Here is a 27,234-nt window from a genome sequence, read left to right as displayed (position 1 = left end):
TTGAACAAACTTTGTTACTGAGTAATCTGATTTATTTTCTCCCCTTGGCTGACCATGTAAGCTGCTTAATTGCAAAAAGTAGCCTTTCTCATCACACTTAGTATCAGAATTTTGAGAATGACTTTTTTCTTATGGTAAATATAATGAATTGCAACATCTTTAATACAAAAACTTTTCTTACTCACCTTGAAACACATGATTTTATCAGACACTTCTCTTTCTGGTGTTAGGGAGATATATTTTATTGAGAAAATAGCTCATTCTTCCCACATCCCCACCACCCACTCTCAGACTAGAGAAATGAGTGCCCCCATCCCATGGTTAGCAGGCAGGCAGGCCATCAGTCACTTCTCAACATAGGCTCATACTCTGTATCTCCATATAGCAGTGGGGTGGAATTGAGCCCCCGAGCAGGGCAGGGCTGACTTTGGTCTTTTCTGTGCCTCTGTTTCTCCATCTGGACTATAAGAGTGTTCCTGAAATTGACAAGCCAGACAGTCTGCATGCAGGTAGTGGGCTGCTCCGCTCTATTCAACGCACTTAAGAAAAGTAACCCCAAGGGTAGCATATGAGAAAGCGCCAAGTGTCCAATCTATGACAGAGCTGTGGGGCTTGTTGTCATAGGGACAGCTTCCAGGATATGCAGATAGACTTAGGAGCCATTGGGAGCCAGACTATTCTCTTTTCTTTTCTTTCCTTTTCTTTTTTTTCTTTTTGAGATGGAGTCTTACTCTGTCTCCCAGGCTGGAGTGCAGTGATGCGATCTTGGCTCACTGTAAGCTCCTCCTCCCGAGTTCAGGCCTTTCTCCTGCCTCAGCTTCCCGAGTAGCTGGAACTATAGGCGCCCGCCACCGCGCCTGGCTAATTTTTTTGTATTTTTAGTAGAGACGGGGTTTCACCGTGTTAGCCAGGATGGTCTCGATCTCCTGACCTCGTGATCCTCTCTCCTCGGCCTCCCAAAGTGCTGGGATTACAGGCATGAGCCACCGCACCCGGCCCAGACTATTTTCTTTCAAGTGCCTGCTCTTCTCTTTGCTAATCTGTGATCTTGGACAAATTACTTATTCTCTTTGTGCTTATTCTCTTTGTGCTTCAGTTCCCTCATCTATAAAGTGGAGTAATGGGGTATAGCTAAGTATCAGGTAGATGCAGTTATTACGAGGATTAAATATGCAACATGCTTAGAATCATGCCTGACAATTACACTTATACTTCTATTATTGATAGGATTTGGGTTTTATTCTCTTAATACTCAACTTGGTTCAGCAAAGGACTTAAAGAAACTGGAGGCCGGGTGCGGTGGCTCAAGCCTGTAATCCCAGCACTTTGGGAGGCCGAGACGGGCGGATCACGAGGTCAGGAAGTCGAGACCATCCTGGCTAACACGGTGAAACCCCGTCTCTATTAAAAAATATAAAAAACTAGCCAGGCGAGGTGGCGGGCGCCTGTAGTCCCAGCTACTCGGGAGGCTGAGGCAGGAGAATGGTGTAAACCCGGGAGGCGGAGCTTGCAGTGAGCTGAGATGCGGCTACTGCACCCCAGCCTGGGCGACAGAGCGAGACTCTGTCTCAAAAAAAAAAAAAAAAAGAAACTGGAATGTGGGCTTGGCCATTTTATATCATCTTTTGATGGAATCTCAGCTCTATCCAAAGAACCCTGAGTTAAAATACTTCAAGGTGCTTTTCTAAGTATGTGAAACACTTGAAAGGGTAGTTATACAGAATGGTAATAGATGTGAAAGAGTTTCGTGGTCAGGTACGCTTGGCAGATATTGTGTTAAACTAAACAAGGTCCCTTATTTCAGGACTTCTCAGACCATCTAATTTACTATGTGCAATGAGAATATCATAATAAAGTCACAGTATTCAAGGTTTTGCAAACCAATTTAGCCAAGGTTTTTCTGGGGTTTTCTTATTGTGGTGGTGGTGGTGGTGGTGGTTGTTTTGAAGACAGAGTCTTGCTTATCATCCAGGCTGAAGTATAGTTGCCCAGTCATGGCTCACTGCAGCCTCAAATTCCTGGGTTCAAGTGATCCTCTCACTTCAACCTCCTGTGTAGCTGAAACTACAGGTGTGTGCCACCACACTCAGTTTATTTATTTATTTATGGTAGAGATGGAATCTTGCTATGTAGACAGCTGGTCTTGAACTTGTGGTCTCACGCAATCCTCCCACCTCAGCCTCCCAATTAGCTCGACTGCAGGTGCGCACCACCATGGCTACTTTTTGTTTTGTTGTTTTGTTTCGTTTTTTTGGTAGAGATGAGATTTAGCCATATTGCCCAGGCTGGTCTGGAACTCCTGGGCTCAATTGATCCACCTGCCTTGGCTTCTAGAGTGCTGAGATTACTGGAGTGAATCACTATGCCTGGCCTAAGAAACTCTTTTTTTTTTTCCTCAGATCATCTTTAGAGACTGGTTTTCCACAGATAACTTTGAGAATGCTATCTTCCGAGATTAGCTGACTCTTATAAAACTTAAACTCAAGATGCCAGGCCCCAGCACTGTGAACATAGTAACAGAATCTCAGTAAATGTTACTTGCATAGCTATTGAGGAACTTACTAGAATGTAGATGGGTAGAATAATTAGAAACCAAGACAAAGCCATTTTCACAAATAATCCCTGATTTTTTCTTACAATGTATTTTTTGTTCCACAAATTGTATCAGAAAGAAGAACTGTAAAAACAAAAAGACAAAAATAAAAGTCAGATGTAGTTGTTAAGGCCGAGTTTGCTGCTTACAAAGCGTGCATTTTTCCTTTCTGCCACGAGGTGGCTCTTTGTATCTGGAATCAACGAAAGTTCTCCCAGAACTGATCATTTTCCCGAAACCTGCTGGAAAAGGGACAAATGAGTGGATTATCAAAATGAAAATGAACTATAGATAATTTTAAGGACATATAAGCATCAGTAAAAGAGATCTAATGACGTTCTACAAATTCAGCAAAGAGGATAGATTACTGTGGATTAAAATAAACAATCAGGGAAAGATTTGTAGAGAGGGTGGTATGAGCTGGACTTAAAAGATGTATAGAATATGAATAGACCGATGTGATGGTAAGGCCATTCCTGGCAGAGGCACAGAGGACGAAGGGGCACAGCCTAAGTGGAACAATTAAGTAAACAGGAAGACCAGAGTTTGAATGCGTGAGTGAGAATTGGTGACAGCAGACAATGGAGGGTCATGGATTCTGGTTCTTCTACTAATAGTCCTCCATATCCATCTTCTCGGGCTTAGGTAATATTAGTAGCCTCCCCATCTCTCTCTTGTGTCTTGTTATTACGGCCCAGTATTGCACACTACTTGCTGAACACTACTCTTCTTAAAGTCCCGTCCTGTCATTCTGTTGGTTAAGAACCTCTAGCGGCTCCTCCTTCCAACCACGTCAAATTCAAACTTCATTCAAGCTCAGTGCAACAGGAAAACACAGGCAGTTTTGTTCTTCTGACCAATTAGTTTAGGAAACATGGGGCCTGCCATCATTTATTCTTGTAATTTTTGTTCAAGCTAAGACTCTATGATCTTGGAAAGAGTTCAGAATATAATGTTATGTCAGTAAAGGTTACAAGCCATCTGTGGTGCATGTTTCCATCTTCCATCTTCTTTCTTTCCATCCTTCCTTTATCTCCCTTTCTCTCTTTTTGTTTTTGTTTTAGAAGTGCATATGTATAAGTATACGTATGTATTTCGTTGTTTTAAAAGTTTGGGCCAGGTGTAGTGGCTCAGGTCTGTAATCCCAGCACTTTGGGAGGCCAAGAGGGAGAATCACTTGAGACCAGAAGTTCGAGACCAGCCTGGGCAGTATGGCAAGATCCTGTCTCTACAATAAAATAAAATAAAATAAAATAAAATAAATAGCTGGGCGTGGCAGTGCACACCTGTAGTCCAAGGTACTCGAAAGGCTGAGGTGGGAGGATTACTTGAGTCCAGGAGTTCCAGGCTGCAGTGAGCCAAGATTGTGCCACTGCACTCCAGCTTAGGTGACAGAGCAAGGCCCTGTCTCTAAAAAGAAAAAAAAAAAGTTTAAAAAAAGTTTGTAAAAACAGAGGAAATGTTAGTCATTTTCTCTGAGGGGCAGAACTTTCTTTTGATTTACCAGTATTTTCTTGTTTTTTGTTAAGTGAATATGTATTACTCCATACTAAAGTTATTAATAAAAAACTGATTTAGTTTTTCTCTCTGTCAAATGAGGATTAAGACATGGTATAGAAGCATAGTGAGACATGAAAAAGTATAGAAACTGATTGACTAGAGTCAACAGACTGTGGTTTGCAACTTCTTTAAAATTAGCTTAGGAGAGATACATACATTTCAAGGTCATTGAAAATAATCATGGCAACCTCTTTCAAGAAAGTTCAGTCTAGGCATAATGGCTCACACCTGTAATCCCAACACTTTGGGAGGCCAAGAAGGGAATCGCTTGAGGCCAGGCATTTGAGACCAGCCTGGGCAACATAAGGAGATCTCGTCTGAAAGAAAGAGAGAGAGAGAGAGAGAGAGAGACAGAGAGAGAGAGAGGAGGGCTAATAAAAAAGAAAGTTTTCTCTTTCTACTTTCCTGGATCTAGATTCAAATGAAACAGAAAGAACTCCAACCTGCAGCAGAAATCTGAATCTGGGGTCCTTGGATGAGCTGAATCTGGGGTCCTTGGATGAGCTCCTGAAATTATATGCTAATTTGCACATGTGCACACTTTTCAGGAGAAAATTGTTGGTTTTAAAAGAAGTTAAGAACTAAAATTTAAGACCTGCAGAGTCTTTCTTCTTTCAGAGGATTTTGAGACAGAGCCCTTGCTTCTAGTGCTAAGGCCACTTAAATTGGACAGTTTTACAACTGAACAAGTTAAAAATGACAGTGAGGAACCAAGGTCAAGGTGCTACTTTTATACAGAAACACCCTGAAGTGCAATGTGTGACTGATTAAAAAATTACCAGAAACAAATCATACATTCAAAGTGGATGTTATCTTAAATGAAAGTTCTTTGATGATCTGGATTGGTAGATCTTTGGAATTTCCTTCAGTGCTCAAGACCTGTTCATTTGAATTACTTCAATGATGGCAAATTTGGGTTGAATTTGGGTTTTATCATTTTGCCAAATGTTACCTAAAATGAATACCTGTGAATAGAGAGGTAACCAAGTTTGGGCAAATACCCATTTTAGGCTGCAAATGAGTAAAGACAAATAGCAAGATATTTCTTGGTTGATTTACTTATTTGACTTTTAAGCACTTCCAAAAACATCCTGAACAATGGTAACATCACCAGAACAATAATGTAACTTTCAAAGGCAACTGCTTTGAAAGATAATAGTTAAATATACTTAACAAATATGGGGCTCTGTATAGGCAAACCTCCTATGCACATACTAGTTTTCATCTAATGTGCTATATATAGGCTTACTTTTTGTATTGCATCCCTTTAGACTTGTAATGCCTGTTAGCCATTATTCTTTTCATCTGAGTTAATTTCTTCTTTTTCTTCTGTGAAACTGCCAGATATATCGATACAGCAAATGCTTTGGAGCAAGAAACTAAACTGGGGTTACGACGCTTTGAAGTTTGTGACAACATTGATCTTGAAACTATTTTGATGGAGTATGAGAGTTATTATTTTGTAAAATTTCAGAAATACCCCAAAATTGTCAAAAAGTCATCAGACACAGGTACATGGCTATTTTCTAGAGATAAGGCTTTATCTCATCTGTAAAATGAGGGTATCTTTCTCATCATATTCCCAGATAGATGGAGACCCTCACCTTGAACCAAAAGAGTAGGCCAGGAGGATTGTGTAGCCATTCTCATGTCCAGCACGGACAACTGAAATATGATTATCTGGACATTGACATCCCTTTAGTCATGTTGGCATTTGTTTGAGAAAATGTGTTTTCAGGCAATGAAAGCAAAACCCCAGTGTATCATAGGTACTTTTCAGATGATTAACATTACTTTAATTTCTTTAGAGATGAAAAGAGCTGTTGGAAGAGGAAAAATGACAGAAGACTTTTTTTGTTGTTAGGAGACCTATTATCTGTCTTGAAAATAACTACGAAAATGAATATTGGGGAAGCTAATAGCTCATGTATAGATAATGAAAAGCTTTTGAAAGCCATCAATCCAGATAATGATCAATATAATACAAAAACCCAGTATAGGTTAGCAGTCAACGAGGCTGGCTGGAGGAAAGATCTAAAGTGGGGGCCCTGTGCTTTGTAGTAACATTGACTGAGAAGTCTGTAAGTGGGGGAAGTAATTATAAACCAAGGGAGATCATTGTCCTGTTTACAAGGCACTTGTTAAGCCACAGACTTTAACATTTCATGTAGGGACCGGGAAACCAAGAGGAACATCAGTTTAAAATAGCCAGGGCCAGATCTCAGAGCTAGAAAAGGTCGAAGAGGTATTTTATCTGAGCTCCCTTCCAATGCAGCATTCAGAGCTTGACTTCCTTGGCAGGTGGTTAGACATGGGTCTTGAAGAGACAGCTCAGACTCCTAACTACAGGGTGATCAGCACTGTTAGGGACATGATCTCACTTCCAGTTGGCTAGTTCCCATATAGCATGATACCCAAATTCTCCTATGATATTGGACACATTGTTTTTATTTTAACTTGCAGAGCATGACTTAAGTCTTCCCTGCCAGATTCATGCAATCAACCTGGTGTCCCATGTAACACAGCAAAATGGTGTCAAGTTCATGAAAGCATAACAAAATGGTAGTTGTAAAGCTAGCCTATATTGGAGTTGCCACCAGGTCCATAATCTCTGACACGTTTAATATCTGAGCCCTTTGCAATCTTTCTCTGTGAGGAGATGCTGGAGAAGCTCGGGCCCCTTTCTCTTCGCTGGTAATTTCAGTTCTCTCTAGATGAGAATAGCTTAAAGTCTCTAGATTCCAAAAGGTTATAGCATAGATTTTAAGAACAATGCAAAAAGGGGAAACATACCTGAAAAAATCACTTTGTCACTCTTAAAATTATTTTCTTTCCCACCCAATGTCTGTTTTGTCACAGCAGAAAATAATTTACCACAAAGAAGTGGAGGGAAGACCAGAAGGTAAAGTGAATGGTAATTCATTTTAATCAACTCGGCTCGAGGAGCTTGTGGGATCCCTTTCCAGAAGCTTTGCCAGCACAGCTCCGTGACTGTCTCCCAGCAAGACTGACTGCAGTCACGTGACCTGGCCCAGCCCAGGACTTCTCTCATTATGGCTGCTCCAGATTTGGGCCAATGTCTGTCTACTCTCCTGGTTTTACTGTAAATAAGTGCATCCCATGATGCTCTGTCTTTCCAGGCCATGTGATATGAAAAGTCTGAACCTCAGAGGTTAAAAGACCCATGTTCAACTCCTGGCTCTGCTATTTACAAGCATGGAGCAAGTCTCGGACACATAGTGAGTTCCTGGCACACAGTGAGCACCCAAGAAATATTATTTTCCCTCTTTTCATCATTTAGTCAATTTCAAGCACTCCCAGATCAGATGTCCTCACCTGTCTGAAGATCAACAATGAGCCAGGAGGTGCCTTACACTTCTGCCTTCGCCAGTCCTGGCCTGCGGGAACCCATTCTTCTCTTGCTTTTCCCTCCTGTTCACAGCTCATCTTGCATTCCTTTCTCCAGCTTCTCAAGTCCAAATCTCATCTGGGACTTGTAGCCTCTGATGGGAGCCCCTCTGTCTCTGGACCTTTCTGGGTACACACTTTCTCTCACAAGGCCCCCTACTCTTGCCAGTGTCCTTCCCATTCCTCTCTCCCCACTCCCACAGACCCCTCCACTGTCAGGGCTGTTCAGAAATACCCAGGGGATCAAGGGTGCTGCTGCCAGGTGCCAGTGAGGGCCAGCTGTGGGGCATCACAACCTGTGGGCTGTTGCTTTTACAGTAGAGCCAAAACCTCATGGGAAGATGCAGCCATCCAGGCAGTGAACAAAGTGTGTAAAATCTTAAAATGCTCTTGGAAAAAGAAAAGTTAGATTGTAATCACATGCAACTTATTAGGCCCTCAGGAGGTATGGATTCTGTTATGCCCCTGCTACATTCCCTGCCCCTGCGACTCCAGTTCCCTTGTTCCAGCCTCAGAAAGAAAGGCCTAGGACACCTCACAGGGCTGGTGGGCACAGCTTACAAAAATGGCCGTGGAGCCCACGCATGCTCCACGATCCGACTCGTCGTAATAATCGGCCTCGGGCTACCTTTGCTTTGTGCTATTCTGTAGGAGGAGTTTTATTGCTTTGACAAAAGTGTTATTCTTTTATTTATAGTTTCCACAAAGCTAGTCAGACGCTGGTAATACATGGTAACTGCTTATGCATAGAAATCGTGAGGAGCATTTGTGGCCAGCTTCAGAAGGCTTTTGGATTCTGATTATCTTTCTGGAACCTTCTCAGCATTCTTCCCTGGCAAATGCTTTGTGAGTGAATGGTGTCAGAGTGCTTTGTTCCCTTTAGGGATGGAGCACAGTGGCCCATTTGACAGCGTGGGGGCTCCTCAGCTCCTCTCTGAGTAGATGTTTGTATGTGGCAAGTGTAAAGATTGAATAGCAAATGGTTAGAATCAGGAGGAATAACTAGGAAAATAATGAATGATGTTTCTGTGGACAATTTTATACTCAAATATAGTTACTGAAGTGAGACATGTCATGAGACTGGCTATTAGCAAATCAAAGTGTCTTTTTCTAATCTTGGAAAAGATTTATAATCCCCGCTTAAAGACTTGCTGATGAACCAAAGGAGGAAAGGTTATCTAATGTGATGGATGACAGAACTGGGATCCCAAAAGGTCTTGGCAATTCTGGAGATGGGTTCAAAGTAACAAGATGAAATTTAATAAAATAAGGTTTAAGCTCTAACAAGAATTACAACAAATAGCTCCTCCATTATAAAATCAGAGAGCTGGAAATCTCAGTTTACCTGGGCCAACAGTGAGACACGAGTGCTACTGTGGTCCCAGCCCCATCAATAGAAATACAATGTCCAAAAAGTAGGAGGTCACACTATTCTGGAAGGTGACCAGTTTGAGGAAGAATCTGGGAGCCAGGTAACTTTAGGAATGACTGGAGCAACTGGAGATGTTGAGCTTGAACAGAGGGTTGGTGGAGGGGGGCTCCTTAGAACATTGCAGGAACAGGCTTCAGTTCACCCTCCAAAGGGCAATTGGGCCTTTTCTGCCAAATTCCACAGGGTGCACCTAGGACCAATGGTTAAAGTCAAAGCAGAGTGAATTTGGTTCCATGTTCAGAGGAATTTTACAATCCTCAGAGCCAATTGAAAATGAATTGCATTGCTTTATACATTAGAGCTCTTGTATTTTGGTCGTGTTAAAGCAGACCTTGGGGATCAGTTGCATCCAATGGGAAATCAAAGTGGGAAAATAGAGTCCCTGTTTCCTGCCAGCTCCACAAGGATGGGGAGGCAAGTTTAAATACAGACACACACACACACAAACACATAAACACACACATACACTTCCACACACACATATAAATAACTTCTCTTAAGTCAATACTATTAATATAAGTTTGCATTTGTGAAATGCTTGGTTTTCATTTCATAGTTATTTCATTTTTGTGCCAGCAAAAGGGCGGAGAAAGACATTCTTATTCCTAGTTTAAAGATAGAAAAAGAACCCCCAAGAACTGTTAGTGTCCACCTCTCATGACGCTCTCCCCAGTGAGACCAACACTCACAGATGTGTCACCATGTGGACATTGGTGGTATTGTCGACATGGGTGGTCTTACTGGCTAAATAGCTGTGCATTTATATTAGACACGAACATTTATTATCCCCATAAAGAAAGGAAGTTGAAATAGCAGCTCTCTGAGATCATTCGGAACACGGAGAGACTTGCTTCTAACGAACCTTCTGCAAATGGCATCTCACATATAGCGACAAAAGGGCTAGGAGAACTAAGAAACAATGTGGGAGTTCATATTCTGCCCCCAAAGCTAGTCCTGTCTCTCTCTGGTGGCATCTTCTACAGAAACATATGGATATTCAAATACTGAATTTTATATCTAATTATACGAATGTAGTGAAAAAAGTGATTTGATCTTTCTATGGTTATATAACATATATACAGTCATACTACATATATAACTATGTATACAGTAAATGCATATACTCTTGTAACCACAGTTACAGCCACCGGCAGTCTACCTTTGCCCCTTCTCAGTCAAATTCTCCCCATCTCCATCAGAGTTAGCTACTCTTCTGACTTCCAGCCCCATCAGTTTGTTTTGTCTGAAGTAAACAATTGTTGATGAAAATTTGTTTGGTAAATATGATTGGTCTGGGACAACATTGATGAGAGGAAGTTTGTTTTCCTTCCATAATCCCCTTTTGATGTTTATTACTCATAACATGCTGAGATGTATTTTAAGTAGACAGGGTACATCCAGGGCACTGCATTAAAACCATGGGCCAATCCCTGAATTTCCTACTGTTTCTTAGTTTGAATGGGAGGACTCCTTTCTCTCACACACCTTTCTCCTGGTCTAATGCTGCTTTTAAGGAAGGTAGAAGGAACAACGGAAAAATACTTGTAAAGCAATGTGTTCTTAAGAACTAAAGCTATTTGCAGAAGGGCCGAAGCTATGTGGTGTGAAAGGGAAATGAAGAGGGTGAGTTGGGGGGCTCCAGGAGGGGATCTTAGAAGAACCCCATGAGTAGCCTGGAGGGAGTTAGGGCCAGGATGAACCTAGTGGGTGGATCGCATAGGTGGAAGGGCCCTATAGTGTCCACCTGCATATCTTTCAATAGCTTTCTTAAATGTGCTATTCTTAAGAATAGGTGCTTAACTACCTCAAATTAAGTGGCTAGAATAATTTCTTCCAAGGTCTTTGTTCCCTTCCTTAGGGTGATGAACGACAGTTGCCAAAATCTTCCCAAGATCAATCAGCAGAGGCCCCGGTCCAAAACCACGGTGGGGAAGACAGGGGACACCAAATCTCTCAATAAGGAGCATCCTAATCAGGTCAGGATGGCTTGGCTTGACTTTGTGAATAGCACACTTGGCTGAAAAATAGCCCTACGAAAAAAGTCACATTTATTTATTTTTTGAGGACCTACGCTTTTAAAATTGCTGTGTGATCTAATTGAATTGTAGGTTTTCTTCTAGTACACTGGACTCAAACCATGGACAAATCCCTGGATTTCCTAATGTTTCTGAACATGGGCAGGAGACTTTTTTCTCCTCCAAGTCTTTCCCCTGATCTGGGTGCTGGGCGATGGGCCAGGGTGGGGCCAGGGCCCAGTCAGAGCAGGAGGGCCTGGTTACTGTGGAGCGTGATCTTCCCATCTGAGGTTACTGTTACCTGAGGTAACTGAGCTAACCAAGATGGCAGATCTTCTTGTCCCAGAGCACATTGCTGGGTTCCTAAGTGTAGGCCAGGCATAGCCTATGCTACACTTCAGGTGTGGCTGGGTCTGAAGGTCTCCTACTGGACTTCTCCAAATCGCACATGGTCAGCCCTCACCCCAGACCTTCACCCTGGACTTTCTGGGGGCCAAGAAGGGCAGCAAGGAGAGAACCCAGCAAGTGAGTGAAGTAAATGGCTCCTGACTCACGAGACTCATGTCCAGAACCTTCTTAGTTAGGACAAAACATCCCAGGTTTCAAAGGAAAGAGGACCAATGGAAACTGAGAAAAGGAATTTAAAAAATTAATGTCAAATAATGGAAAGGAATAATCACAATACCTGATTGGTCAAAAGGATTCTCTCCCCCTCTCTACAGTTCTGGCCGCTACAGCCTGATTCAGGTGGAAGAGAGGTGAAGATGGGGCAGGATGAGTCCCATGGGAGGCTGGTTGACTCTGCTGTATCTCCAAACTCAGTCACTCCTGGCCAAAAACACCCCTGATCACAGGAGAAAAGACGAGCCAGCAAAAGGGGATGGGTTGAGGCACAACTGTTTCCTCCATTTGGAAAAGCTGCTCAGGGCCCATGGCCTGGCATCTTCTCGGTTTTCCAGGGACAACTCCTTCCACATAGTGCAGGCAGACAGCTAACTCATCTTCCTGGGTCTGCACAAAAGTGGCTAAACTACATGTGCACGTCGCATTTACAGAATTGCTCTCCAGCATTGGACTTTGCATGATGGAGTGGGCAGGTACAGCCAGCATCTCTCCATGGCTGCTCACAGCCAATGTGTCCTTGTCTCTCTTTCTTCAGGAGGTAGTTAATAACACTCGCCTGGAGAGTGCCAACTTCGGCCTAAATATATCAAGAATCGGTAAAGACAGTGGAGAGGAAAATGCCCACCCACGAAGAGTAAGTGAAACTCACGAACCTAACACTGAAAGGGGTAATTTCTTTTTCCTTTTAAACATGAAAACAAAAAAACATTATTTTTGTCAAACAGGAAAGTTAAGACGTGATTTTTGAAGGTTGGTTGTGAGGTAAATGGAGAAGAGGGTCAGAAAATGGGTTCTTCTTTGGAATCTCCTTTCTGAATGAATGGGCTGGCATGAACTGCCCCATCTCTAAGGAACTCAGTTTCCACATTTGTAAATTGAAGGGCTCGGAAGAGATTGTCTTTAGTGTTCCCATCAGCTTAAAAATTCTGTAATAACAATGACAAACATTGGCATGATCCTCCTGCGTCGTTCTTATCATTTATTTATTTTAAGAGACAGGGCTTGCTCTGTCACCCAGGCTGGAGTGCAATGGTGCAATCATGGCTTACTGCAGCCCAGAACTCCTGGGCTCAACGAATCCTCTTGCCTCAGCCTCCCAAGTAGCTAGTACTACAGGCATACACCACAACATCTAGCTAATTTTTTAAATTCGTCTAGAGATGGGGTCTCATTATGTTACCCAGGCTGGTTTCAAACTTCTAGCCTCAAGCAATCCTCCTGTCTGGACCTCCCAAAGCGCTAAGACATCTGCGTTATTTAGTGAGTTGGAAACACATACTCATTCTGCTCTGCCCTGTCCGTGGCATTTGATTAGTGGTGGCATCTTTCTCCTTGGAGGGATGGCTTCTGATCTAAACGTAATTTCATGTGGACTATGAAACCTCAGTTGATATAGGGTTGATTTTGTCCTTGATAGATATTTCTACCTTTTTCATAATGAATCTCATGTCTGGATTTTAAATAATAATGTCTTAAGCAGAAAAGACCCAGATTGGGTGGATGTAGTCAAAAGGTAGATTAAAATATGTAATTGGGAAATGAACAGCACCATATTGCTCTTGGTCATACTCTCCAAGGGTGTAGTTCTTTAAGCTTCTTCTTTCTTTCTTCAGCCAAGTGCTCAAACCTCTGGAGTGCTGACTTAGTTCCGGCCAGCTCTTAGAAAAACTGAACTCTGTGTGTGAATTTAGAGGGGTGACTGGAACATCTCCCTGAAAATGAAGGGCAGTGACCTCACTGGCCTGAACTGACTCCCTGTAAGGGCCTAACTTACATGGTAATTGCTGGAGATGATATCATGGGAATCAACGCCTCCCTTGGAAAAATGTCTCCTTGTTCACCTTCACTGCTTCTGTTGTGTTTTCAGTCACTTTGCCTAGCTATTTTGTGGCAACATTGAAATGAATGGATGTTTTTGATTGGCTCACAAGGAAGGGACCATTTAACCCAGCACTTAACCTTTGAAGTAGTCTGACTATAAATCCTCTTACCAGCAGAAATGTCCTCAGGGCACAATGTAGATGGCTTTCTCCCTAGCATTTCATATGTCCATAGGTTGCCTGAGGGTATATGGCCTGGGGCCAATCTCAGAAAACCCCAGGTCTGTCATTTCCATGTTAGTACCTGTGTTTGTCTGTTTTGCATTGCTGTAAAGGAATACCTGAGGCTGAGTAGTTTATAAAGAAGAGAGATTTATTTGACTCATAGTTCTATTCGGCACTGGGATCTGCTTAGCTTCTGGTGAGGCCTCAGGAAGCTTTTACTCATGGCGGAAGGCAAGGGGACCTGGCATGTCACATGGCAAGAGAGGGAACAAGAAGGGAGGGAGATGACCGGCTCTTTTAAACAACCAGGTCCCTCGTGAACTAATAGAATGAGAACTCACTAGTTACAGTGGTTAGAGCACCAAGCCTTTCATGAGAGTTCCTCCCCAATGACCCAAACACCTCCCACCAGGCCCACCTCCAACACTGGGGATCACATTTCAATATGAGATTTGGAGGGGGCACACATCCTTACTATATCAGAATCCAAGCTTTAGGACACTCTCCCTACAAATTTAGTAGGTATGTTGTTCTTGAGGGCATAAGCTTCAGAGTCAGCCTGTCTAGATTCAAAACCCGGCTCAGATGCTCCCCCACTGTGTAACTTTGGGCAAATTGTTTTATAATCTCTCCAAGCCTCATTTCTCTCAGCTGTAAGATGGAAATAATCGCAGTGCCCACTGTAAGTCTCATGATGAAAGGAGAGACTTGGCACAGTGCCTAGCACATAATAAACACTCCATAAATGTTAACTACTATTATTGTTTTATTTTTTGGTGCATCCTTGCTTTTTCCTTCCTAGCTCTAGGGGGGACAAGGTGATATTGGAAGGATCGTGGGTTGGGAGACAGATTAAGTGAGTTTAAATCCTGGCCTTAAGCCATTTATTAGCGCTGTGGCTCTGGGCAAATCACTTAACCTCTCTGGACTTACTCTCACATCTATGAAGCCAGGATGTCACTCCTGACTAACAGAAGTGTTATAAGAATTAGAAATAGGCTGGGTATGCTGGCTCACACCTGTAATCCCAGCCCTTTGGGAGGCTAAGGTGGGAGGATAACTTGAGGTCAGGAGTTGGAAACCAGCCTGGGCAACATAACAGGACCCCATTTTTACAAAAAAAAAGTAATAGTAATAATTAAAAATTAGCCAAGAGTAGTGGTGCACACCTGTAGTCCCAGCTCTTCGGGATCCTCCTCTGAGGTGGGAGGATCCCTTGAGCCCAGAAGTTTAAGGCTGCAGTGAGCTCTGATTATGCCACTGCATGATGGAGTGAGATCCTGTCTGTCTCTTAAAGGAAAAAAAAAAAAAAAGGATTAGAAATAATCCTCACAGGATATGGAGAAAAGGGAACTCATACATTGTTGGTGGAAATTAAATTAATTCCACTTATAGCCAATAAATTTATACAAATTATATACAAAAATAACAAAAAAGAAATTGTTCTCACAAAGAACCTTGCACACTTATTTTGTACAGCACTCTATTGAGTGGTGAACGTGTATCACAATTCATAGACAGGAACTCTCATTACTGTTGTGCCAATGAGTTGTTTCTGTGTGTGTAATATTTTAATAGGATAAGACCATACAGGGGAAGTTAACACATAAGGAAGGAAGCAGATGGTGTGTGTCAGGAACTGAGAAATACTCATGAATTTTTATTCAAATCCACTTCATTCTGGAAAATGTACTTACAATTTTTTAAGGTGCTCCAACTTGAGGAAATCATCATGTTTAATACTAGTGCTGGTTCTTTTTAAAGTTTCACTTGAAGTTTGCCCTAATACCAGGGTATATAAATGTGTCTTGGTTTAATGAAACTGAGTTATTAAGAAGAGTCTTCTCTTATGCTCTCATGGCATAAATAACCTTTCCTCCCTTTCAGGGCCAAATCATTGACTTCCGAGGGCTGCTCACAGATGCCATCAAGGGAGCGACCAGTGAACTTGCCTTGAACACCTTCGACCATAATCCAGACCCCTCAGTAAGTGGTGAAGATGTGACATTCATCTTTCAAATTGCCAACATCCAGATGAACTCTGGAAATATAATTTTGAGTACAGTGAAACCTTGAGATCAAGTCAAAGGCCGTAGCCACCTGCCATCGTTTGTTTCACCAAGACCTGTGCGTGCCCAGGGTTTCTTCCTAAATTATGAAGCAATATTGTAATGTGAGCCTTTCCACTCCTCTCATCAGGAACGACTGCTGAAACCTCTGAGTGCATTTATTGGCATGAACAGTGAGATGCGAGAATTGGCAGCGGTGGTGAGCCGGGTAAGATCTGATATTCAATTCACAAATTTACGGAGGCGGGCTGGGGCTTGTGGAGCTTTGTGGGCTGCTTCTTTTATTAATAACAATAAATATGATAATTTATTTATAAAGTGCCCCCACTTGCGAAGGCACTCATATTGTTTAGAGGCACAATAATGCATGATAAATAAATTATAGAATCATAAAATTACAATATAAAAAGCCCACCATCTCATGATAGAGGCCAAGAAAACCGAGAGAGAAAAAGACTTAGGAATGAAGGGACAGGTGAAAGGTTTAATAGCAGAGCCAAGAGTCAAGGAAAGAAAGCCTCTTAAAGAAGAAAAAAGTATGTCTGCATCTGGTTTAAAAAGTCAGAGCCTAGAAATAGAGATGTCGGAAGTCTGATGATATCATCATTGAAAATCTCCATGAAAAACACAATTAGCAGGAAAGACTTTACCATCCAGACTACGGACTTTTCCAGCTTGCACTATGGAACTAGAAGGCAGGAAGAATAGGCTTTGGAATTAACCGACCTGCCTTTGATTTCTAGATCCTTCTCTTGCTAGCTGTGTGACGTTGGGCAAGTTCCTAGAAAATAAAATAGACCCCTGAGTTACAGGATATTTTTCTAATTTGTAATGCTTCATATTTAATTGAAGACTGAAACCTAGGCAGGCTCAGAGGGGTGTTTAAAATGATCCCAAAAATTCACAGCTCCTCTGAAAAGCTAAGGGCTCCTGAGCTGTCTCTGTTCAGCTCAGCAGTTGTTTCCTGTACGCCTCTTATGTGTCAGGTATGTGCTGCGGGCTGGAGACACAAAGGTGAATGAGTCAGAGCACAGTCCTTGCCCTCACGAGTTTCTCGTCCCAGCGGCAAGGTGCACTTTGAGAGCATGAAGGAGGGAGGGGTGGGGAAAGTGTTAGGAAAGAAGATAGGAAATCGCTAAGGGAAAAAGTGAAAGAGGGAGGCTAGGAGCTATTCTGGGCATAGGCACATCCATGAGAAATTGCAGGTTGTGCACATTTCCCATGGGCCACCTAAGAAGCAGGGAGTGGTGGGGAACCGGTAGAGAGAGGCAGGGCTCCTGAGGAAGGGTACGGTGAGCAGTACCCAGGGCTGAAAACACACCTATAGAAGAGGGGACGTTAGAAAGGCATCCATCAGAGGATGGGATCATCCCATGTGCTTGTGGATGGCTTGTTCTATGACAGGGAGGTAAATGAATAGCAAAGAAAAGGAGATGGGGTGACCATCTATGAGGTTTTTACCAGTGAGAGGGGATGAGGGACTAAGCCAGGCTGCAATAACCCTAAATTAGTAGTCTCATTACCATTTTTGCAAAAGGCTAACATGACTATGAGGATAGAACTATAGAGTGGAAGTGGCCTGAGATGATTCCATCTGGAATCCTTTCTATAGTAGCATGGGAGGTAGAAAACCTGCTCCTGCCTGAATGCTTACAGTGATAGAGAGCTCACCACCTCATGAGGTAGTCCTGTTGAATTCTGACTGATAACTTTGGATTGATATAAGGAGAAACTGTCAGTTGGGAAATTAAACATTACCTTGTGGAACTCAACTCTAGAAGAGGGCAAGAAATACTGCTGTTATCTATGGATGCCTTGAATACCTAGGTAACTGAATTTTCCTTGTGTTCCAAGATTTCCCTAAGAAAGGACGGTAATAAGAATGTGAATGGCTGGTGGATCTGCATATAGATCCAGGCTCTAAAGGCAGAGTAAGGAAGACTGAGTCCTTTCACTATCATTCCATCCAATAATGGATTATATATATCATGCATGACCAAAGCACTTGTATAAATACTTTCTCTAGACAAGGTGCAGTAGCTGGCACCTATAATCCTAGCACTTTGGGAGACTGAGGCAGGTAGATCACTTGAGGTCAGGAGTTTGAGACCAGCCTGGCCAACATGGCAAAAACCCATCTCTGCTGAAAATACAGAACATTAGCTGGGCATGGTGGCGCTTGCTGGTAGTCCTAGCTACCTGGGAGGCTGAGGCATGAGAATTGCTTGAACCTGGGAGGCAGAGGTTGCTGCACTGTAGCCTGGATGACAGAGCGAGAATCCATCTCAGAAAAAACAAACAAACAAACAAACAAGAAATTTCTCTAATAAAAGTGAAAGTTGGCTGGGTGCAGTGGCTCACACCTGTAATCTCCTGTAACACTTCGGGAGGCCGAGGCAGAAGGATCACTAGTCCTTGCCCTCAAGAGTTTCTCATCCCAGGGGCAAGGTGCACTTTGAGAACATGAAGGAGGGAGGGGTGGGGAAAGTGTTAGTAAAGAAGATAGGAAATCGCTAAGGGAAAAAGTGGAAGTTTGGATTATCTCCATAATCCAAACATAAAGTGGAATGACATTATTGGACTTGATGCAGCCAAGCAGTTAGTCAAAGAAGCTGTTGTGTTGAGGCTGAGGTGGGAGGATTACTTGAGCCCGGTAGGTTGAGGCTGCAGTGAGTGGTGATCATGCCACTGCCCTCCAGCCTGGGCTACAGAACGAGACCCTGTTTGAAGAAAAATTAAAAATAAAAATGAACTTCCTATGGTGGAGGGAACTGGATGGGTGGAGAGCCGGAGTAGGCACAAACATCTCACCAGCATTTAAAAAATGTATTTGTATTTTTGGACCATGAGCACATATTACTTATTAAAAATTACATAAATATAAGAATAGATTCAGATTTTTTCTGTAGTCACTCAGAATGACTTTGGAAAGAAGGTTTTTCGGGCTTTTTTGATGAAACACTCTAGATATTCAGTTTGCCTGAAACAGCTCCTACTGAGAAAGGCCCCTTAGCGACTGCTCTGAGGCGTCTGGTGAAATTGAAGTTTGGAAACTGTAAATTAGTTATCAGTAAAAGCTACCGTAATTGATTACCCTAGATGGTTGCTACAGGGCTCTACTATAAGAGGGGAAAACTGCAGTTTCACCCAGTTGTTGGCTTCCTTGAATTTTGTAGAAGCAATTGCTCCTGCTGGAAGTAGGGAATGATCGCTAGGGAAAAAAGAGAAATTGGTTTCAGAGGAGCATTATCTCTTTTATGCGACAGATTAAGAAAGTGTTTGTGAGATCAAGGAACAAGAACAAGGCCAGGCACTGGCTAGGAACTATGTTGCACAGTAAAACCTAATGTAAGTTGAAGGCATATTCTGTAGCTTCTTTAATTATGGTTATAAATCGGTATGGTTTGCTATTGACTCAAAACAGGTAGAGTCCATTGTTAGGATATTTTTTTTTCTCCCTGAAAAGTACCATACTGTGTTATCAATGTCTTCTTCAGGGAAAATCATTGAATATTTTCACGGCATGCCTTTGGCGAACTAACCCAAAATTACAAAGTGTGTGTGTGTGTGTGTGTGTGTGTGTGTGTGTGTGTGTATAAAATATGAACAGTTTTAATCACCAGCACTTTATATCCTATTGTAAGTCAAGTATTCTGCTGCTCCCAAAGTTATTACAGCTGTAGAGGACAACATCAGTTTTAACAAAATGATCAAATGTGCATTGCAGGACATTTATCTCCATAATCCAAACATAAAGTGGAATGACATTATTGGACTTGATGCAGCCAAGCAGTTAGTCAAAGAAGCTGTTGTGTATCCTATAAGGGTAAGGACGGGAAGCCTCTTGGGGGTTATTTCTGTTCACTATCCATTGGACAAGCTGTATGTCACACACCTATCAGAAAGGGAAGGGCAGGATGATTTTCTGTCCACACGTTAACATTTTGCTTGTGTCACAACACTTTCTCAACCCTGGAGCACCAAAGCCTGGTCCATTCTAGATCATTTAAAATCATGTTACATATTAGTTCAAGACAGGTGTCTGAGCTAAGTGAAACTTTAAGATCTAAGACTATAGTATACATAATTTGTCAGATTGATTCAAATTAGCCTGCTCCCTTAAAAATATTCTTATTGTTGTAGAAATACCTCTGGTAGGGGAGAATCTCTCACTTTGTTTCCACAGATCCTTCCTTTACACTCCCCCCCTCCACCTACCCTCCCCAAGATCATCTGGGGCTTTGCTTCTGGCTGGTTGTGAAGACTGAACAGCCCCTTCCAGGGCAGTGACCAGCAAAGCCAGCCTGTTGTGCTCATTACTTATTACTGACAAATCTCTGTGCAGTTTACAAACTGGGTAGAAAAATAGAAAAACAATACTCTCCATGTTTGATTTACAAATGGGGTGATGAAGAGGTAAGTGAAAACTTAGCTTTTGTTGTATAACAGACCACCCCACAACTTAGTGCCTTAAGACAACAATTTATTTGTTTGTAATTCTGTGGGTAGGCAGTTGGAGCTGGGCTCAGCTGGGCTGGCTCATCTCTTTTCCATGTGGTATTCTTAACTGGGCTCAATCACAGGTCTGAGCCATCAGCCAGAGTAGCAGAAAAGATGGAGAGACTGAAAAGGCTGGGACAAGCAGTACAGCCAAGGTGTCTCTCCATGTGACCTCTCATCCTCTAGCAGGAAAGCCCAGTCCTGTTCACATGGTGGCAGCGGGTTCCCAGAAAGAGGCAAGAAAGGGAAAGTTCTAATTCACAAGCATCTTTCATGCCTCGTATATTTTTCTGCTAGTCTTATATTTTCAAATCTCTTACATTTGCTAATGTCCCACTGGCCAAAGTCACAAGACCAGGCCCAGATTCAAATGTTGGAGAAATAGGCTCCACTCCTTGATGAAAGGAGCTACAAATAATTTATGGCCATTTTTTGTAATTTCCTGCTGTCAGGATTATGAATTTATTTTACTGAATAACCTATTTAGTCTTACCACTGAGCCCATGTGGCCCCTGATTTTTGGATGCTTTCCTCTAACGAGACAAAAATCAATACATTTAGATTCTCTTTTCGCCCTCTTTCTTTCTGTGTTCAGACTTAGGAGTAAGAAATACACTGGTGTTTAGAATTAATAGAAGTTTACTCACCTTTTCCTCTAAGTGGAACTATAGCATAAAACTTTTAAAAAGGATAGAACATCTCATTGAAATTCCCTGGATTTGTTCTCTCCATGGCATTACAAGCTCCAAATGCGTTGAGATTTGACGTCAGGATTAGCAAGAAACTAATAGCTAGCTTTAATTTTACTAATATTCCTTGCCACACCCCTCTCCCGCATTCTTTACCAACCCTTGCCACCACCTTCCCCAGATTGTTTGAATTTGAACTAATAGGCGAGACTTCCTTGAAGGCTACGCATGTCCTGTTCAGAGTTGGTGTCTCTTAATGCGTTTGCCCCTGAATATTCTCAACTTCCAAAACAGGTTTCACCATAGCTCTGTACTTTATTCAAATAAACCTTTACTAATTGGTTCTAGTATGTATTTTAAAGTTCATACCTGCTTTACAACATTCAAAAGATTGCCAAATGCTCTCCATATAGAAGTTTGGGGAAAACGATGTTATGCATGTAAGAGATAACTGTTTAACAGAGAGGAAGAGTACCTACATATACCTTTCCTTTCCCTAAAAAATTGCTCTTTTAAAAAGCCACAAAAATTAAGTCAGGCATTCTAATCGAGCATGAAAATAAAATTGGGATGAATAAGATCTGTTTATTTAGGTCAGAAGCAGACGACCTTAAGCAAAAAAAGGAGACCTGAATCTCACTCCAGCTTTCCTGGCTTGTCTGTGCTGAGAGTATGCAAGCTGATGTGTCAGCACCAAACCTCATCCTTGTTCCTTGTTTCCATAGTATCCACAGCTATTTACAGGAATTCTTTCCCCCTGGAAAGGACTACTGCTGTACGGCCCTCCAGGTAAACACAGCATCCTATTTTGATGTTGGTGTTAAGTGTGTGTGCAGAGGATGAGTTGTCCCTTCTGTCCTCACTTCAGGACCGGGGCACATGAGAGCTGAGCAGTCACTTCCTTCCTTATGTGTGAAACTGACTTCTGTCTATAAGCAGGGGGATGATGGAGTTGAAATACCTGCTCATCTTTTACGTGTCTCTCTTTAGGTACAGGAAAGACTTTACTGGCCAAAGCTGTGGCCACTGAATGTAAAACAACCTTCTTTAACATTTCTGCATCCACCATTGTCAGCAAATGGAGAGGGGATTCAGAAAAACTTGTTCGGGTAGGAATTCTTAATTTTGTTTTTAAAAATAAGTTCTAGTGTAATACGGTGGTACAAAATGATGTCAGAGTTTCTTTGCTTTTAGGTGATTTTATGTTAGATTCAATCCTGGATCTTGATTACCAGTAGCTTGGGAAATGGATTGACTATTATCTGTGGAAGTTAATTGTGCCCCCATCAGCAAAACATGATCTCCCTTCCTTTGGGAATTTGATCAACAGCTCTTTTTTGATTCATGCAATTTAGGCATGAAGGCTGGGGAAAAAAATCTCTGACTTGGCATATTTTTTCTTCATTCAAGAAGCATTTATTATTTAACATGTACACTATATTTGGTTAACATTTATTGAGAGGCTACTACTGTATGTTAGTCCCTATGCTAGATACTCTAAGAAAGAATCAATAAACTTTAACCTTCATTATTCTTTTTTTTTTTTTTTTTTTTTTTTTTTGAGACGGAGTCTCGCTCTGTCACCCAGGCTGGAGTGCTGTGGCCGGATCTCAGCTCACTGCAAGCTTCGCCTCCCGGGTTCACGCCATTCTCCTGCCTCAGCCTCCTGAGTAGCTGGGACTACAGGCGCCCGCCACCTCACCTGGCTAGTTTTTTTGTATTTTTTAGTAGAGACAGGGTTTCACCGTGTTAGCCAGGATGGTCTCGATCTCCTGACCGCGTGATCCGCCCGTCTCGGCCTCCCAAAGTGCTGGGATTACAGGCTTGAGCCACCGCGCCCGGCCAACCTTCATTATTCTTTCAGATGTTCTGAGCACCTTTGCTTCCATAGTGCCCATAGCCTGTAAGATTTTTTGCTTTCTTTCTTTTTTTTTTTTTCAGAGGAAGTCTCGCTCTTGTCCCCCAGGCTGGAGTGCAATGGTGCCATCTCGGCTCACTGCAACCTCCGCCTTCCAGGTTCAAGCGATTCTCCTGCCTCAGCCTCCCAAGTAGCTGGGATTATAGGTGCCTGCCACCATGCCCAGCTAATCTTTTTTGTATTTTTAGTAGAGACAGGGTTTCACCATGTTGGCCAGGCTGGTCTCAAACTCCTGACCTCAGGTGATCCGCCCACCTCAGCCTCCCAAAGTGCTGGGATTACAGGCATGAGCCACTGCGCCCAGCAATTTTTTGCTTTCTTTCAGAGGTTGTTTCCATCTTTACAATATCACATTTATAGTTGATGTTATATTTTATGTTAGAAAATTGTACTGAATCTTCCAGTGACATTAAGAGCACTTCCATTTATGGTTTAGGTCCTAGTGTAAGAAAGGTCCTTCTTTGAAAACCTGTTAAACTATCACACTCTGTAGAATGGCAGATATGTACTCAATATAAGTGAATATAAAATATTAAATGTTTTCTGAAAAGTGATTAACAAGTTATGCTTAAATTACATTCCCTTAGATGACTCTTTCAAAATATGATGGCCTATTTGGAAATCATAATAGAATATGTTTAAAGGATTGACTTACCTAAAATAACCTATTATCTATTACATTGATATAATTTTCAAGTTGCTGCAAATATGTAAGCTTATATAAATTCTTGTTACCCATTCAAGATGGTAATTTGTGGAAACCTACGTTGATATCTTCTATTTCTTTGTTCTTCATCTTGCGTATAACTCAGTGCCAGTTCCTAAGTGGGGCTTGAATTTAGCTACACTTACAGTTATGGCTCCATGTGCTTTTAGTTAGCTGGAGGTTCAGTTACAGTTGGCCCTTGAACAACAGTTGGCCCTTCAACTGCATGGGTCTACTTATATGGGGAATTTTTTTCGACAAAATACAGTATTCACAGGATGCAAAACCCGAGTATATGTGGGTTTCCCAGGATAGACTGTGGGACTCCCCAGTAGCTGAGACTATAGGCACACACCATCAAGCCCAGCTAATTTCTGTATTTTTTGTAGAAACCAGGTTTCACCATGTTGCCCAGGCTCCTCTTGAACTCTTGGGCTCAAGCAATCCTCCTGCCTCGGGCTCCCAAAATGCTGGAATTACAGGCATGAGCCACCATGCCTAGCTTCTCCCTGCCTTTCTAAATACAAGTAGGAACATACTATATGTTCCCTTTTGTACCTGGCTTTTCCCCAAGTTAATATGCACAGATTTTGGTACAGGGAAGGGTGTCGGGAGGAAGAGGGAGAGGATCTGCAACCAATCTCTTCCATATGCCTAGAGATGACTGTAGCTGAAATTCATCTAACTAGAATTCTTATCACCCTGAAGTCTTTTTTTTTTAACGTGTCATTTCTATATGCTGAATAACAACAAACTCTTAAAAGATACCACTCAGAATTAGTTTAGGTTCATCTTCTGTCATGAAAAGCGGTGTTTAGAACCACGAGCACAAGACACTGCAGGGTGCGCGAAGGAGGGTGACATACTCTCAGGACAGGACTTACCTAGGCAGAAGAAGAAACTCAAAAAGTTTATAGTATTCCTAACAAAGACTGAAGTTACATGAATTTTCTGGTTTAATGTCGAATAACCAGAAAAGTCAATTAACAAGAATTCTCCATCCTGTGTGAGCATTGTATTCACTTAAAGTTTTCCTCTGGTTCAGTATTATTTTGTTAGGATTCTAAGAGTGAAGAAAAATCCCAGTGGAGTGGGAGCAAAAAAAATAAATTAAAAAAAAAGGAGTGAGGAAACAATTCCTCTCCCAATTCCTTCCTTCCTACCTGCCTTTCTCTCTCTTTCTTTCTTTCTTTTTCTTTTTCTTTCTTTCTTTTTCTTTCTTTCTTTCCTTCCTGCTTGCTTGCTTGCTTTTTCTTTCTTTCTTTCTTTCTTTCTTTCTTTCTTTCTTTTTCTTTCTTTCTTTTCTTTCTTTCTTTTTTCTTTCCTTCTTTCTTTCTTTCTTTCTTTCTTTCTTTTTCTTTCTTTTTCTTTCTTCTTTCTTTCTCTCTTTGTCTTTCTTTCTCTCTCTTTCTTTCTTTCTTTCTTTCTTTCTTTCTTTCTTTCTTTCTTTCTTTCTTTCTTTCTTTCTTTCTTTCTTTCTTTCTTTCTTTCTTTCTTTCTTTCTTTCTTGTCTTGCTCAGTCGCTCAGGCTGGAGTGCAGTGGTGCATCCTCGGCTAACTGCAACCTCTGTCTCCTGGGTTCAAGCGATTCTCCTACCTCAGCCTCCCGAGTAGCTGGGACTATACACACCCCCACCACGCCTGGCTTTTTTGTATTTTTAGTAGAGACAGGGTTTCATCATATTAGCCAGGCTGATCTCAAACTCCTGACCTTGTGATCTGCCCACCTCGGCCTCCCAAAGTGCTGGGATTACAGGCGTGACCACCATGCTCGGCCTCTTCCTTTCTTTTACTATATATTTTAAAAGTAACTAGCCTTAAAAAAAAAAAAAAAAAGAGTATAAGAGGATGTACAGACTCCTCAGCCCTCTCCCCAGAGGCAACTACTATTAACAGTTGCTACAGCAGCCCTGCAGAACATTTATCTATTATCTACATTAACATCAACAACTGTTTCTTTTGGGTGTTCTGTTTTGTTTTGAGGCAGGGTCTTGCTCTGTCACCGAGGCACCAAAGCCAAAGTGCAGTGACATTATCAGAGCCGACTGCAGCCTCGACCTCCTGGGCTCAAGTAATCTTCCCACCTCAGCCTCCCCAGTAGCTGAGACTATAGGTGCACACCACCAAGCCCAGCTAATTTTTGTATTTTTTGTGGAAACCAGGTTTCACCATGTTGCCCAGGCTCCTCTTGAACTCTTGGGCTCAAGCAATCCTCCCACCTCGGGCTCCCAAAATGCTGGGATTACAGGCATAAGCCACCATGCCTAGCTTCTCCCTGCCTTTCTAAATGCAAGTAGGAACATACTCTATATTTCCTTTTGTACCCAGTTTTTCCCCAACTTAATATATATAACTTGGATATTGTTCCACACTATTATAGATAAAGCATGTTCTTTTATGTCTATATGGTAGTTCGTTGCATAAATGTACCAAAACGTATTTAACCAGTCTTTTCTTGATGGGCCTTTAGGTTGTTTCTAGTCTCTTGCTGTTGTGAACAAAGCTAGAGTGGGCAGTCTTATATGTACACATGTTTTTGCCTATATAGTGTAGGACAATTTCTATGAAGTAGAATTGCCAAGTCAAAGGGAACAGACATCACCGACTGCCAGATTGCTTTTTGCCAACAGGGTTGTACCCTCTTAGAGTCCCATCAATGCTTCCTGAGTGCATTTGCTTCTCCACACCCTGACCAACACACCAGTATCTTTTACAAAATAAACATTTGTCAATCTAATAGTAAAAAGTAATAGTGTATTTCAGTGATTAAACGTGCATTTCAATATTTCAGTGCTTGAATGTGTATTTCTTTGATTCTGAATGAACTTGAACAACTTTTGAAAGTTTTAGAAAATATTTATATCTTTTTGTGACATGCATTTTTATTTTGGATAATTTAAAAAATAATGCAAGAAGAAACAGATAACCTCTGCTAACCTCAAAGGAGCTCATCTCATTTCCTTTCAGAAATTACATCATTTTCTCTTTATTTTTCGAGCTTTTCGGAAGATCCTCAGCTGGACAATCTTTGTCATGCTGTCAGGCTCCTTACTGTGAAGCTTTCAAAGAAAGCAAACCCTTCAGGACCTTCCCCTAAAGCAGAGAAGCTTTTTCTACCATTTGTTTCTCTTTCTATTCCAATTAAAGAGTTATTTATAGGGAACCATTGGGTTATGTTCCTCCCTCCCCTACTAATGTTCGTGCCTTTTAGGAGCTGATCGCTACGGAATAGTTGAGTGGTCTCTTTAGCAAATGCATACATCTGTTGATGCTTACATCTTTCAATGCACCGCCCCCCAGTTGTATGATCTAACTTCCTCCAGGTTCCTCTGAAAATTTTAGACTAATGCTTCCAGAAACACTTACCCATGATTCTGTATATTCCCTGCAAGTGGAATGAGCAATGCAGTGGGCAGTATGAATGCCTAGACTCCAGGCGTGGTTCTCCTTCCAACTGGGTGTGTGGTCTAGCAGAGGTTCTTGGTCTCTTTTCTGCCTTTAGCGAGCACCTTAAAAACATGTATGGGTTTTATATTCTAATATTTCATTTTTCATTGGGTAGACTGCCACTGTTGTAGTCACCCTTATATCAGGTATATTTGGGCTTCTTTGTGTGTGTGTGACAAGGACAGAAAGTTATTTGCCCTGAATTAGGTGGTCTCCATTGTATCTGGA

The 27,234-nt window shown here is 41.9% G+C and overlaps 1 protein-coding gene across 6 annotated transcripts in view; it reads left to right on the top strand.

Annotated features, from left to right (window-relative positions):
• LOC105489360 (katanin catalytic subunit A1 like 2) overlaps positions 1-27,234 on the top strand; it is a 277,022-nt gene that overhangs the window by 220,060 nt on the left and 29,728 nt on the right. For 3 of the 6 annotated variants that reach the window (XM_071085417.1, XM_071085415.1, XM_011754108.3), the window contains 9 exons: positions 5,498-5,664; positions 7,013-7,055; positions 10,852-10,969; positions 12,168-12,266; positions 15,565-15,663; positions 15,877-15,954; positions 19,474-19,572; positions 21,661-21,724; positions 21,926-22,044. In XM_071085417.1, the coding sequence (XP_070941518.1) occupies positions 5,592-5,664; positions 7,013-7,055; positions 10,852-10,969; positions 12,168-12,266; positions 15,565-15,663; positions 15,877-15,954; positions 19,474-19,572; positions 21,661-21,724; positions 21,926-22,044 (792 nt within the window). In that variant the 5' untranslated portion in view covers positions 5,498-5,591. Of the gene's footprint in view, positions 1-5,497; positions 5,665-7,012; positions 7,068-7,121; positions 7,393-10,851; positions 10,970-12,167; positions 12,267-15,564; positions 15,664-15,876; positions 15,955-19,473; positions 19,573-21,660; positions 21,725-21,925; positions 22,045-27,234 lie in introns of those variants that run through there. The other 3 variants (XM_071085416.1, XM_011754110.3, XM_011754111.3) reach the window with 3 other exon arrangements.

The sequence above is a fragment of the Macaca nemestrina genome, chromosome 19, assembly GCF_043159975.1.
Source record: "Macaca nemestrina isolate mMacNem1 chromosome 19, mMacNem.hap1, whole genome shotgun sequence".
Classification (NCBI taxonomy): domain Eukaryota; kingdom Metazoa; phylum Chordata; class Mammalia; order Primates; family Cercopithecidae; genus Macaca; species Macaca nemestrina.
This window is presented reverse-complemented; position numbering and strand designations above follow the sequence as displayed.